Source organism: Odocoileus virginianus, chromosome 12, assembly GCF_023699985.2.
Source record: "Odocoileus virginianus isolate 20LAN1187 ecotype Illinois chromosome 12, Ovbor_1.2, whole genome shotgun sequence".
NCBI lineage: Eukaryota > Metazoa > Chordata > Mammalia > Artiodactyla > Cervidae > Odocoileus > Odocoileus virginianus.
This window is the reverse complement of record NC_069685.1, coordinates 53514683-53530140: the sequence shown is the minus strand read 5'-3', so window position 1 is coordinate 53530140 and position 15458 is coordinate 53514683. Positions and strand designations below refer to the sequence as shown.

Sequence of the window (15458 nt, the reverse complement as noted above, 5' to 3'; positions counted from 1 at the left end):
TTTGTGTTTGAGCTGCCTTACATTATTAAGATTAGGCCTTAACGATATGCTGGTCGTCTCAAACTAGAACTGAAGCTCCTTAAAAGCAGTAGGGGTCCTATGAGATCCTCTTTTCTATGCCTCACAGTATTATTAATGGATTATTCCCCTGCAGGAAACCTACAAATAACCAAGGTTATTATCATGGATTCTGGTTTTTTTTAAAAAAATAGTGACAATGAGGAGCACTTATTTAGCCCCTGCTGTTGGTCAGGCACTGTTCTAAGCACTTGACATATATTAATTCTTTCAACAATGCTATGAACTAGGAACCATATGAATCTCATTATATAGATGAAAAAATCAAGGCTGACAGAGGGTCATCAACTTACCCAGGGTCACACAACCAGCAAGTGGTAAAGTCAGGATGCTAACCAGGTCCCTTGACACCAGGGCCCATGGCTCCTACTCACCCCATCCCCCAATGGCACCATGGACTTTGGGCTAGAAGGAACCCCAATTCTGTACTTAACTAGTCTGAATGGGTTTGGAAGCAGCACATTCTCTCTTAAAGCCAATTCCCTTGCCTGTAAAGTGGAATGTTTGAGGATTAAATGAAATACACCACATAAACTGCCAGCATACAGTAAGCTATACAATATACAATATGTGACAGCTATAATTTGCATTACTATAACAATCATCCAATCGGCAAATCTTTTAAGTAGAAATGCGTCCATACAGCTCTGTGTAGAGCTTAATGTGATCATATAAATGATTACCTTTATTCCTGTTTTAGTTCTGTTTCTCCCAAAATCAGGCCCTGAGAGAGGTTCTGGAATACAAGTAGGATACTTGGGAAGTGGCCCCAGGAAACACGATGAAGTGGAGAGGTGAAGGGAAGGAAGGAAGCTTACAGAAGATGTGTTAGGATGGGTCTGTACCACCACGGGCAACTGGGATGTGACCCCTCCGAGAACCCTCCAAGAGAATACATCAGAATGGCCTCACTGAGGACAAATTTACACATGAACTCTCACCCCTGTTGATTGAAGCTTGCTCCTGGGGGCGTGGGCTGCCCTGCGCTCAAGCAAGACATGCCCACTGGCCCCAAAAAGCCCCAGGCAGAGACATGTGTGGTGGACAGTGTCTGTCCACCAAAGTTTCGGTAACATCCAGCCCAGGCAGGGACGGGCAGGGCCTCACCTGCCCCGAGATGTGGGCATACATATCTTCCTCTCACTGGAAGCAATAGCTCCAATGGGACTTCACAAGCTAGTCAGCAGCAACACTGGGGCTGTCCCATGCACACATGCTAAGTCGCTTCAGTTGTGTCCAATTCTGGGCAAGCCTATGGACTATAGCTCTCCAGGCTCCTCTGTCCATGGGGATTTCTCCAGGGAAAAATACTGGAGTGGGTTGCCATGCCCTCCTCCAGGGAATCTTCCCAACCCAGGGATTGAACCCATGTCTCCTGCATTGGCAGGTAGGTTCTTTACCACTAGCACCACCTGGGAAGCCCTGGGGCTGCCCCAAGCTCATTCTAAAACAGGGAGCTACCCCAGGTGGAGTTGTTATGAGAGATCTGAGGAAACTCTCAACTTATTAAAAAGAAATAACAAGAGACAGAGGCAGGGCTGGGGAAGCAGAATGACTCTACATAGAACAAATCTCACCTATAAAAAATTCAGTTATTCCTTGTACAAGGCACCTGAAACAAAATACCTGCTCCCCAACCCACAGCATGCTTCACCACAAGATGTCATAATACAATTGGCACATTGTCCAGCTGAGTTTTCACTGTGGAACTTCTGAGCTGCTATGTCAATAGGAAGGTAGCAATGGATAATTCATTGTGGTGAGTTTATAAGCCTCTAGGGCAAACAGAGAGATAGTCTTGTTAATATCTGGAAAGCCAAACTTATTCTAAATGAATTTCACTGGAGTTATCACAGGACTGAAAGGTTCAGCAGCTTGAGGAAAAGGAAAGGTGTCCATGAGAATAAGAGTCTACTCTTGTTCCAGTCCTAGGGAAGAAAGCCTGGCATCTAGACCAGAGGGCATGGGTCAGGGGTGAATGGGAAGTTTCAGCTGTGAACATAACTTCCTTATGCAAAGTAATGACAATATTTAACCAAAAAAAAACCTAATAAGCATATATTTTATGGCAAATAATTATAATTATGTTATATATAATGTATCAGTTCAGTTCAGTTTCTCAGTCGTGTCTGACTCTTTGCGACCCCATGGACCACAGCACACCAGGCCTCCCTGTCCATTACCAACTCCCAGAGTTTACCCAAACTCATGTCCATTGAGTCAGTGATGCCATCCAACCATCTCATCTTCTGTCGTCCCCTTCTCCTCCTGCCCTCAATATTTCCCAGCATCAGGGTCTTTTCATATGTGTCAGCTCTTCGCATCAGGTGGCCAAAGTGTTGGAATTTCAGCTTCAACATCAGTCCTTCCAATGAACACCCAGGGCTGATCTCCTTTAGGATGGACTGGTTGGATCTTCTTGGAGTCCAAGGGACTCTCAAGAGTCTTCTCCAACACCACAGTTCAAAAGCATCAATTCTTCGGCTCTCAGCTTTCTTCATAGTCCAACTCTCACATCCATACATGACTACTGGAAAAACCATAGCCTTGACAAGATAGACCTTTGCTGACAAAGTAATGTCTCTGCTTTTTAACATGCTGTCTAGGTTGGTCATAACTTTCCTTCCAAGGAGTAAGCGTTTTTTAATTTCACGGCTGCAATCACCATCTGCAGTGATTTGGGAGCCCAAAAAAATAAAGTCTGCCACTGTTTCCACTGTTTCCCCATCTATTTGCCATGAAGTGATGGGACCATATATAATGTATACATGTTATATATTATTATATGAATTACAAAAGACCTTACTAAAGACCTCACTGATTCAAAATAAGAAATTCACTGCGAATCAGAGGCATTTAAAAATGACAGGATTTTTCAAGAGAGGCTGTAGGTGAAGGGTGAACACAACCTTTTCATCTTCTGCAGATAGGAATGTGACCTTGGGTTGACTTTCTAGCCCTAATCCTTTGAATCTCAAGGGGGAATATCGACTCTGTTAATAGACCCCATTGCTAGTGGCAGAATTGGCCTCTGATGGGTAAACTGCATACAGACGGGGAGTTCTCGTATGAACCTGAAATACCTGATGAGGAATCCACAGCCTTCGGGGATCTTGGAGCAGCATGACTGTTCTAGCTGGGCACGTCACCTGTGGGGACCCTAGCAGCTGTATTGATGAAGTTTTTACCAGAGTTCTTGTGCCCTAAGCCAGGATGGTTCCCACACCTGCTTAATGTGTATCTCACCACCTTGCACTTGAACCGCCACTTGGAGGTGAAGGCGAGGAAGAGCAGCTCCCAGGGACCCACAGAAGAGAGGCCTGATGCTGCCCGGCAACAATTGGATGCCAAGTGTGATCGGTATTAATCTTGTGTGTCTGAATGCTTAGTTAGACCTAAAACAATCCCATGCATGAGCCTAGCAGAAGCCTTCCTATTTTAATGAATATGCTACGGTATATAAACTAATCACTTACTCTTGCCCTTATAAATATATTAGTGAGTGTCATATTAATTAGCACAATAATCTGTAGGTGTGTGTCAGAGAGTCTAAGTGCTTGCCCATAATTAGTTTTCTAAAATAAATGAAGAAAGCCCCCTTGAAGTCTTATTTACATAAGGAAATCTGTCGAGGAGAGTCTGTTCTCATACGAACTACAAATGGCATAGATCTCAGATATAGAAATGTGAACTCACTGGAATGAAGGGTCAGAATGAGGACTGAGTGTGGCTTTCATCCCGCCTGTTCTCCTTGCTCCCAGGTCAGCTGAGGTTTTCACACTCTGTCCCAGAAGGGCAGAGGGGAATTGTGCTCATACAGAAATGATACAGAGGGCTGAAAGTAGAGACAGGAACAATGTTCTAGATGAGCTTTGGGGAGACAAAAGAATTTCTAAAAGAGATAAGGTATGAGAAAGTCATACGTGGGATGTTTATATTTATGCAGGACTAATTAAGGCAAGTCACATTGGAAAAGCCATACATTGTGGTTCCAATTATGAAGAGTGGGAAGTAGAGATATTACAGATGCACACAATCACAACCTACATACACAAGGACTCATTAAGAGAAGCTCTAGGTGTTCTCTATGGCAAGCGGAAGGGGACTCTGACCTTGGATGGTTTACATTTTATATTGCTTTTACTTTCCACATGAAGCTGTTCTTGGGAATTAACTGTGTAATTAAAACAAAATTATAATTGGAAATTACCTTTAAAAAGGAATTTGCCAAAAGGAGGAGAGGGTTACAATACAATTCTTTTTCAATACTGAGCTACTCCTATGCATTTAAAAGCTGATTCAGTTTACAGAAATCCAGTTTACCCTTTCAGACGCTCTCACAAGAGAAAGCAAGTCATTTATGTGATGGGGGGACAAATGGGGGGATTAAAGACAGACAACTCATCACACTTTAAGAATTGTTAGGTTTTTCTTTCTTCCAACACTATGACCATGGAATCCACATACTAAAGGCCAAGACAATCAGAGTCTTTGAGGTTGCTCCCTTTTAACTTTTCACACGACTGACTGTAAGGAACCAGTGCCAGTTTACCTATATAAATGTGGCCACAAAGGCTGATGGAGAAGAAAGAAAGACTGCTAAGAACACTGGGGAGACTTAATAACTGTCAATATTTATGCCTAATTCTATCCACAGGATTATATCCACAGATCTATGTAGGCATTTCCCAGACTTTTTTTTCAATGACCCCTAAAGAAACTATATAGATGGTTTTTCTAATCATCACCCCCAACTCCCAAGGAAATTTGAATACCACATATATACTGAGTATCTATATGTATATTGCTCTATGGAGATTTACAAATGATTATATCAAAGATTTTTTTTTCCCACCTCACTCCCCTAAAAGTCAATCTGTGCCCCACTGGGAGTGACTTAACCCCTGTGAGAATGCATGTTGTGTGTGTGTGCATGTGTAAAACAAAAGGACTAGCATATACTTTCCACTGTCTTCATCATATTTCCTGTGTTATCTCAATTTCCACAATAATCAGGTATTACTTTATTGGAGGAAAAAAATAGTATTTCCCCCTCTGTGTATGTGTATGTGTGTGTGTTTTAGTAATGTCATAGGAATAAAATCACACTCATAAACTCAAATGCAAGAGAAAAGAAAAAAGGAAAAGAAGAAAGTAAAAACATCTTTGAGGATGCATATAAAGCAGGAGAAAGGGTTTTGGCCAAGACTGATCACAACAGTTGTGATCCAGCCCAACATACCTGGACTGCGAGGCTTGCAGTGGTGAGAGACATATTACTGCAAATATACTCTCGTTTTCTTGATGTGCTTTTCCTACAAATTCCCATGAGATGCTACTGGGGACAGGACTGAACCCCAACAGATCTCTGCTAAACACCACTGTGGGTATGCCTGAGAGTGCCCAGAATAAACTGTCTCAAACACAGCCTTCCTCCAACCCACAACCTAGCAGGGTATTGGTGCTGAAAAACTCAGAGGAAATGATGGTTTTGAAAGATTCAGTTCTGTTTAGAAAGACCTCTAAAAAGTTGAGAAAGACATTCTGAAACCCCACATCCCACTGAGAGGAAATAAAGGCAGGCTGAAAACTGCCAAGTTGGCGGCAAAGAACCACCCCCAGCAGGGCTACCAGACAGAAGGAGAGAAGAAATCAGATACCAAACAGACTAACTGAAACCGGAATGAGCTGAGGGGTTCTGGACGTGCCTCTGGCCACATTCCACAGAATGAAAGGCCACCTTCTCAAACCTTCTCACCTGCTCCCTGGTGGGGTTTATTCCCAAACCAAAGCTGTCCAGGGTGAGAAGAATCCCCAGAGAAAGAAAAAATCTGCATATAGTTGACACTTGAACAATACAGGTTTGAACTGCATGGGCCACTTACACACTTTTTTTCAATAAATCATACATAAACTGTGGTTGGAACCATGGAAATGAAGGGGCAACCCTGGGACTTCCTCGACAGGTCCCAGAACCCATCCTCTATAGATACAGAGGGATGACTGTCTATCAGACACAAGTTTCACAAAGCAATACTAAAACTTAGCCTCATTAAAGGCAATGCATTCCAACATAATTGAGTCTGGGATAGCCTATTTCATATTCTTAACACTGGTCACAGCCCATTAAAATAAGCTCCTTGAGAAAACTGAACCCTCATACAGTGTTGGTGGAAATGCAAATTGGAACAACCACTACAGAAAACAGTATGGAGGATTCTCAAAAAACTAGAAAGATTACTACCATCTGACTCAGCAATTCCATTCCTGGCGTGTGTGTGTTAGTCGCTCAAATGTGTTGGACTCTTTGTGACCCCGTGGACCATAGCCCACCAGGCTCCTCTGTACACTGGATTCTCCAGGCAAGAATACTGGAGTGGGTAGCCATTCCCTTCTCCAGGGAATCTTCCCAACCCAGAGATTGACCCTGGGTCTCCTGCACTGCAGGAAGATTCCTTACCAACTGAGCCACCAGGGAAGCCCACTCCTGGGTATATACCCCCCCAAAAAAACACACTAATTCAAAAAGATACATACACCCCAATGTTGACAGAAACATTATTTACAACTGCCAAGATATGGAAGCAACCTAAGTGTCCACCAACAGATGAAAGGATGAAGAAGATGTGGTGTATGTACACAATGGAATGCTACTCTGCTATAAAAAAGAACAAAATTTTGCCATTAGCAGCAACATGGATGAACTTGGAATGCATTATGCTAAAGTGAAATAAGTCAGAGAAAAATAAACACTGCATGATGTCACTTATGTGCAGAATGTAAAAAAAACACAACACAACAAACTAGTAACTATAACAAAAAAGACGCAGACTCATAGACACAGAAAACAAATTAGTGGTTACCACTGAGGACAGGGAAGGAGGGAGGGACAATAGAGAGGTAGGCGGGTAAGAGGTAGAAACTATTAGGTATAAAATAAACTACAAGGATATGTTGCACAACATGGGGAATATAGCCAATATTTTCTAATAACTATAAACGGAGTATAACTTTTAAAAATTGTGAATCTTTATATTATACACCTGTAACATACAGTGTGGTACAGCAACTATACTTCAATTTAAAAAATAGACCCAAAAAATAAGCTCCTTAATACCGGTCTTGGCAATGATTTTTTGAGTATGACACCAAAACCACAAGAAACAAAAGGAAAAGTAAGTGGGACTATATCAAACTTAGAAGCAAAAGAAACAAAAATGAAAAGACAATCTACAGAATGGGAGAAAATGCTTAGAAATCATATGTCTGGTAAGGGGTTAATATCCAAAATACAAAAGGAACTCCTACAACTCAATAGCAAAAAAAAAAAAAAAAAAATCCAATTAAAACATGGCAAAATACCTGAGTAGACATTTTTTCAAAGAAAATTTACAAATTTATAAAAGGTCAACATTTACATGAAAAAGGGTTCAGTATTACTAATCATCAAGGAAATACAAAATCACAATGAGATATCATCCCTCCACACCTGTTAGAATGGCTACCATGAAAAAGACAAGTGATACCAAGTGTGGGTGAGGAGGTGGAGCAAAGGGAACCCTTAGGCACTGTTGATACAAATGTAAACAGTGCAGCCACCATGGAAAACAGTACGGAGATTCCTCGAAAACTTAAAAACAGAACTACCATATGACCCAGCAATCCCACTTTTGGGTATATATCCAAAGAAGATGAAATTATCATCTCAAGGAGATACCTGCACCCCCATGTTCACTGAAGCATTATTCACAATAGCCAAGACATGGAAGCAACCTAAATGCACACCAGTGGACGAATGGATAAAGAAAATATGGCATATATACAACACATAATGGAATATTATTCTACCATAGAAAAGAAAACATCCCACCATTTGCAACAACGTGGATTGACCGTGACAGCATTAGGCTAAGGGAAATAAGTCAGAGAAAGACTAATTCTATGGTTTCAGTTACATGGGGAATCTAAAACCACTGAATTCATAGAAACAGTAGAATGGTGGTTGCCAAGAGCTAGGGGGTGAGAGAAATGGTGAGATGCTGGTCAAACAGTACCAACTTCCAGGTATAAGAACAGGTACTGGGGAATCTAGCATACCATGTGTTGACTGTTTAACAATGTATATTGTTAGTACTTGAAAGCTGCTAAGAGAGCAAATCTTAACTGCTCTCACCGCACACACACAAAAGGTAATTATGCAAGGTGATGGATGTGTTAAATAACCCTACTGTGGTAATCCTTTCCCAATATGTGTGTGTACTAAGTCATCACATGGCACACCTTGAACTTACAGAGTGTTATTTGTCAATTACATCTCAATAATGCTGGGGGAAAAAACAAACAGGCAAAGGGCAGCCTCTCTCACCTTGCCCCCACCTCATAGATTAGAAGATGGTGTGTCTGTCCAGCCAGGTTCTCCTCCTGGTTAAACTCGACCTCACTCTGTGGTCAACACAGGGAGGGGTATGAAAGATGCATAATCTGGGGACACCATGGCCAGCAAACCTGAAACGCCTCTCCCATCTTCCACAGTGGTAGCCTGCATTCCTGAAACCCTTCCCACACCCTCAACCTGAGGTCTCAGCAGCACTCCCAGTCCCTCGGGATCTCATGAAACCATAAAAATCAAGCCAACCTCCAATCAGAAAAGCATCGGCCCTATGCCTCAGTCTCTGATGTCCTAAATAGGTGTGGTGAAACAGAGTATTTCCAATCCAGACTTCACACGAAGCTTGCTAAAATCACACGAAGCTTGCTAACCTTCCTAAAATCAGATGCAATCGTGTCTTCCACTTAAATCACTTTAAGGGCTTCCCTTTCAGGCCTCAGGAAGGAGAATCCCTCACTGTTTACAACTGGGCTTCTGTCAAGGCATACCACAGCCCATAGGATTAGGGTTAGGGTTAGCCAAATGCAGCCAGGCACCTGTTTTTATAAGTAAAGCTTTACTGGGACATCACCATGTCCACCTACTGTCTGTGGCTGCTTTCGCTACAATGGCAGGGATGCTGCAGAACACCTGGACTGAGAAGCCAAAAATATTTACTATCTGGCCCTTCACAGAAAAAAAACGTGCCCACGCCCGGCTTTCCTGCTATATATTGTACATATCTTACAATCTTATATATATATATAAAACATAAAATTACCATTCTAAACGTTTTAAGGGTACAGTTCAGTGGCATTAAGTGTATTCACACTGTTTTGCCACCATGGCCACCATCCATCTCTAGGAGTTTTCCACTTCCCAAACTGAAACTCTGTCCCCAGTAAACACGACCTCCTCATCTCCCTCCTCCAGTCCCTGACAACCTCTATCCTTTTTTCTCTGTGTGTGAATTGGCCTGTTCTAGACACCTCATATCAGTAGAATCATACCATAGTTGTCCTTTTGTGCCTGGCTTATTTCACTTAGCATAACATTTTCAAGGTTCATCCTTGTTGTAGCAGGTGTCAGAATTTCATCACTTTTTGTGGCTGAATAATATTTCATTGTACGGATGGACCACACTGTGTTCATCCCTTCACCTGCTGATGGACAGTTGGGCTATTTCCACGTTTTGGCTGTTGTGAACAGTACTACCACCTGCCCAAGCTGTGAGTCTCTTCTTGCATCAGCTGTTTGCTCCCTTAGCCACAGAGGCCTTCTAGTTGAGTTCTCTAGAGGGTCACACTCTCACACTCCCTTCCTGGAACACCTCCCACCCCTTCCACCATCTTAATCCCCAGTTGGTCTTTAGTCCAAACTGTCCTTTGGAAGCCTCCCCAGTCCGCCCCCCACCCCACCCCCGCCTCCACCACTCACCTTCCTGACAGTGCAAACTCAATCAGGTCCATCTGGTTATAAGCTCTGATAGCTTCCTATGCTTTCTCCTGATGGCCTGTAACACTGTTTGTAATTACTGGATGTAAGAGTATAACACCTATGTGTGGTTATTTGATTAATGTCGATCTTCACAGGACCAAAGGCTATGTCTCTTTTTCCTTTCCATTACACCCCTGCAAACTAGCCCAGAGCCTAGAACCTACCCCATTTCATCAATTCTAAGATGCACATTTTTAAACTTTTATCACTGGATGCATGGTAATGAGAGCTCAGGAAACAGCCGCTAAATTGTTGAGATGGAAACATAATGAAACATTCCCCAGTGCTCCCCCACATCAGAGTTACCAGAACCAAGATCCACACCTCTCATAAACAACAATCCCCAAATGTAGACTCCTCCCCATATCTCCTAACAAGATTATACATAACCACTTTATCTTCTATGCCTCAGATGCAATTTTGTTAAATGTAAATATTTAAAACATGCTACCCACTTTTGTGACCCTGTTTAGCATTTCTTCCATTTCTAATACACAGAGAACCTCAAAGTCTGCAAGGGACCCAGGTCAGAGTCAGTCTCTGAGGGACCCTGCAGAGAGTTGTCCCATTTCTCTCATTGGCCAGCAATAGCCACAGATACTGTGTGCTGGCAGCAAGACCCTCCCAAACCCAAGCCAGACATACAACACGTCCACTTTCAGAGCAAGTCCTACACATAGGGTCTATCAGAGCTGTGCTAGACACAGGTGGAACATGGCCACACTTGGAACATGGCCAGTAACAACTGAGATGAGCTGTAGGTGCAAAATACGCTCCAGATTTCAAAGACTTGATATGAAGAAAAGAAAAAGAAAAATTTCCAAAGTAATATTTTACACTGATTCTGTGCTGAAATGATCATGTTTTGATAGATTGAGTTAAATGAATGACATATTTTGAAAATGAATAACACTTGTTTCTTTCTACTCTTTTTTTAAGGCAGCTACCAGAAAGCATAAGGTCTCATGTGCGGCTGGCATCCTATTTCTAGGGGCAGCACTGGGATAGACTCTGCAGGGACTGGCAAGTGGTCTGTTCAAAAGGGCTGGATGGTAAGGATTTCAACTCTGTGGGCCATACTCAACTCACCCATCGCAGCAAGAAAGCAATCACAGACAAAACAGAAGGGAATGAACCTGGATGTGGTGCAATAAATTCAGAACTGGCTCCTGGGCTACAGTTCTCCAAATCTGACTTTAGAGCACGAATAGTATAAAAAGAAGTCACTTCTGGGAAATTCTTTTCTATTCATTTTCCAGCCCAGCCATTAGAGAAAATCCACCTTTCCTTCAACAGGAGGAGGGGAATATAGCCGATCTGTGGCTTGGCTGACTGGGAGGCTCAGCCACCCCGGGGGCGGCGGCCCGCCACATGCACTCACTTGGGCGTGTGGGCCTCGTCTACGCGGTGACCCAGCTGGAATTCGTGAGACTTGCTCCGATGCAGGGCCGTGAAACCCGGGATCAGGTGGATCAGCTTCCGGGAGGAGGGCGGCGGGGTCCCGGGGGGCTTCAGTTTGTTCTTCCTCCTCATGGGTGGTGTGCCTGGCGGGGTCACGGTGGTGACGATGTTGGGGGTGCGCGGCGGGGTGCGGACCGCGTGCCGCTGCCGGGGCGACGGGGGCAGGGACCGGTGCCCCGACTCCAGAGGCGGTGGCGGGCACAGGCCCGGGTAGGCGTCCACGGTGAGCCTGTCCACATGGGTGTACACGGGGGCCCCCAGGGTGGGGCTGGCGTGACAGTAGTGCTGGACGCACTTGGACTGGACCCTGGGGCTCTGGGAGAGGTGGGTGCGGATCCATGGGGTCGGCTCCGGGGGGCACACGGGATTGTTCTCCTTCCCCGTCTCCGTGGTGGGCCACTGGATGGTCCAGTCTTGTTTGGAAAGGTTGCCTCCTGAGTTGGAACAAAGAAGCAAAGACAACAGGTGAGCTTTGAGAAAGCTGGTGAATTACACCATCTGCACATTACCATATAAGCACATTACACCGTATACACCCTGAACACCGCCTGCTGGTTACAGCGTGAGTGCGATATGCTGTATGCATATTTACATAAATTATGCACCATAAGTTGTACACTTATTTACATATATTCAACCACACCCACTTGGCCGCTACAAGAAGAAAGAAACCCTTCCTTGACCCTCTCACCATAAGCCCCATTCAACAGCCTTGGTCTCCACTCTCCAGGATTGGGAAGCCCACAACTCAACTGTTCAAGGAAAGAACATGCAGGTGTGAGGAGAGAGGAGGAGGACAGCAAGGACAAAAACATAGAGGTAGGAAGGGGATTTGTTTTTTGTTTTTTTTTTTGTCTTACAACAGTTTATTAGAAAAAAAAATTAAGCACTGAAAAAATAATATAATAAAAATATCCTACTATCTGAAAACAACTTGAGGTTTTCAGCCATGATACAAGCTACGTCAGAAAACAAAAATAAATCCACTAGTATATTAACATTTTCCACTCATTTTCTGTATTGAGAGTGCAAACACAAATTTGGTCTACATGTACAGACCCTCAGGCCACAAAATTCAGTCCTTCTACATCCTCTATGCAAAGAGATGTAAAAGCATAAGAGTCAAATACCAATACCAAACTACAGGCTCCAAAACCATGCAAGTCAGGGCAGGTGCTTCCCTGGGTCTCTTTTCCAGTGCCTTCTCAAAGGTAATGTATGGTAACAATGGTGCGAGTGTCTCAGGCGGCTGAAGGAATGGGTGAGGGCAGACCTCCAGACCCATGGGCCTAGGTGCAAGGTGGATTTTATACCAAATTCAGTGGAAAGCCATTGAGGGTTTTGATCTAAAAGGTCATTTCTCCAGTTACCCTCTGTTACCGTACAAAGAATTATATTATTGACTATATTCCCCACACTGTAATGAGACTTACCATGGTGATCATTTTGTAATACATAGAAATTTTGAATTACTGTATGTATACCAGGAACTAACATGGGGTTGTAGGTCAATTATACTTCAAAAGACAAACAAACTCAGAGAAAAAGAGATCAGAATCTGTCACTACCAGAGGCAGGGGCTGGGGAGGAGGGAAACTGAATGAAGGCAGTCAACAAGTACAAACTTCCAGTTACAAGATAATAAGTACTAGGGACGTCATTACAACACAATTGATATAATTAACACTCTCATTTGTTACATATGAATGTTAAGAGAATCTTAAGAGTTCTTATAACAAGGAAAAACAATGCTTTTTTTCTGTTTCTTTTCTTCTGTATCTACAGGAGATGATGGATGTTCACTAAATCTATTGTGGTCATCATTTCATGATGTATATAGGTCAAATCATTATGCTGGACACATTAAACATTGACAATGTTGTATGTCAATCATTTCACAATAAAACTGGGAGATAGATATTTAGATATAGATAGATACTAGGTAGAGACAGTGGATGGATAGATAGATGATCAGTTCAGTTCAGTTCAGTCCCTCAGTCGTGTCCGACTCTTTGTGACGCCATGAACCGCAGCACGCCAGGCCTCCCTGCCCATCACCAACTCCCAGAGTTTACCCAAACCTCATGTCCACTGAGTCGGTGATGCCATCCAACCATCTCATCCTCTGTCGTCCCCTTCTCCTGCCCTCAATCTTTCCCAGCATCAGGGTCTTTTCAAATGAGTCAGCTCTTCACATCAGGTGGCCAAAGTATTGGAGTTTCAGCTTCAACATCAGTCCTTCCAATGAACACCCAGGACTGATCTCCTTTAGGATGGCCTGGTTGGATCTCCCTGTAGTCCAAGGGACTCTCAAGAGTCTTCTCCAACACCACAGTTCAAAAGCATCAATTCTTTGGCGCTCAGCTTTCTTCACAGTCCAACTCTCACATCCATACATGACCACTGGAAAAACCATAGCCTTGACTAGACAGACCTTTGTTGACAAAGTAATGTCTCTGCTTTTTAATATGCTATCTAGGTTGGTCATAACTTTCCTTCCAAGGAGTAATCGTCTTTTAATTTCATGGCTGCAGTAACGATCTGCAGTGATTTTGGAGCCCAGAAAAATAAAAGTCAGCCACTGTTTCCATTGTTTCCCCATCTATTTGCCATGAAGCGTTGGGACTGGATGCCATGATCTTAGTCTTCTGAATGTTGAGCCTTAAGCCAACTTTTTCACTCTCCTCTTTCACCTTCATCAAGAGTCTCTTTAGTTCTTCTTCACTTTCTGCCATGAGGGTGGTGTCATCTGCATATCTGAGGTTATTGATATTTCTCCTGGCAATCTTGATTCCAGCCTGTGCTTCTTCCAGCCCAGCGTTTCTCATGATGTACTCTGCATATAAGTTAAATAAGCAGGGTGACAATATACAGCCTTAACGTACTCCTTTTCCTATTTGGAACCAGTCTGTTGTTCCATGTCCAGTCCTAACTGTTGCTTCCTGACCTGCATACAGGTTTCTCAAGAGGCAGGTCAGGTGGTCTGGTATCTCTTGAAGAATTTTCCACAGTTGGTTGTGATCCACACAGTCAAAGGCTTTGGCATAGTCAATAAACCAGAAGTAGATGTTTTTCCAGAGCTCTCTTGCTTTTTCGATGATCCAACGAATGTTGGCAATTTGATCTCTGGTTCCTCTGCCTTTTCTAAATCCAGCTTGAACATCTGGAAGTTCACAGTTCATGTATTGCTGAAGCCTGGCTTGGAGAATTTTGAGCATTACTTTACTAACGTGTGAGATGAGTGCAATTGTGCGGTAGTTTGAGCATTCTTTGGATTGCCTTTCTTTGGGATTGGAATGAAAACTAACCTTTTCCAGTCCTGTGGTCACTGCTGAGTTTTCCAAATTTGCTGGCATAGTGAGTGCAGCACTTTCACAGCATCGTCTTTTAGGATTTGAAATAGCTCAACTGGAATTCTATCACCTCCACTAGCTTTGTTCATAGTGATGCTTCCTAGGGCCCACTTGACTTCACATTCCAGGATGTCTGGCTCTAGGTGAGTGATCACATCATCGTGATTATCTGGGTAGTGAGGATCTTTTTTGTACAGTTCTTCTGTGTATTCTTGCTTCTGTTAGGTCCATACCATTTCTGTCCTTTATCGAGCCCATATTTGCATGAAATGTTCCCTTGGTATCTCTAATTTTCTTGAAGAGATCTCTAGTCTTTCCCATTCTATTGTTTTCCTCTATTTCTTTGCATTGATCACTGAGGAAGGCTTTCTTATCTCTCCTTACTATTCTTTGGAACTCTGCATTCAAATGGGTATATCTTTCTTTTTCTCCTTTTCTTTTCATTTCTCTTCTTTTCACAGCTATTTGTAAGGCCCCCTCAGACAGCCATTTTGCTTTTTTGCATTTCTTTTTCTTGGGGATGGTCTTGATCCCTGTCTCCTGTACAATGTCATGAACCTCCATCCATAGTTCATCAGACACTCTGTCTATCAGATCTAGTCCCTTAAATCTATTTCTCACTTCCACTGTATAATCAGAAGGGATTTGATTTAGGTCATACCTGAATGGTCTAGAGGTTTTCCCCACTTTCTTCAATTTAA

The 15458-nt window shown here is 43.1% G+C and overlaps 1 protein-coding gene across 5 annotated transcripts in view; it reads right to left on the bottom strand.

Moving 5' to 3' along the window:
* KSR2 (kinase suppressor of ras 2) overlaps positions 1-15458 on the bottom strand; it is a 470209-nt gene that overhangs the window by 264978 nt on the left and 189773 nt on the right. For all 5 annotated transcript variants that reach the window (XM_070475296.1, XM_070475294.1, XM_070475292.1 and 2 more), the window contains one exon: positions 11325-11838. In XM_070475296.1, coding sequence (XP_070331397.1) covers positions 11325-11838 — 514 coding nt within the window. The remainder of the gene's footprint in view (positions 1-11324; positions 11839-15458) is intronic.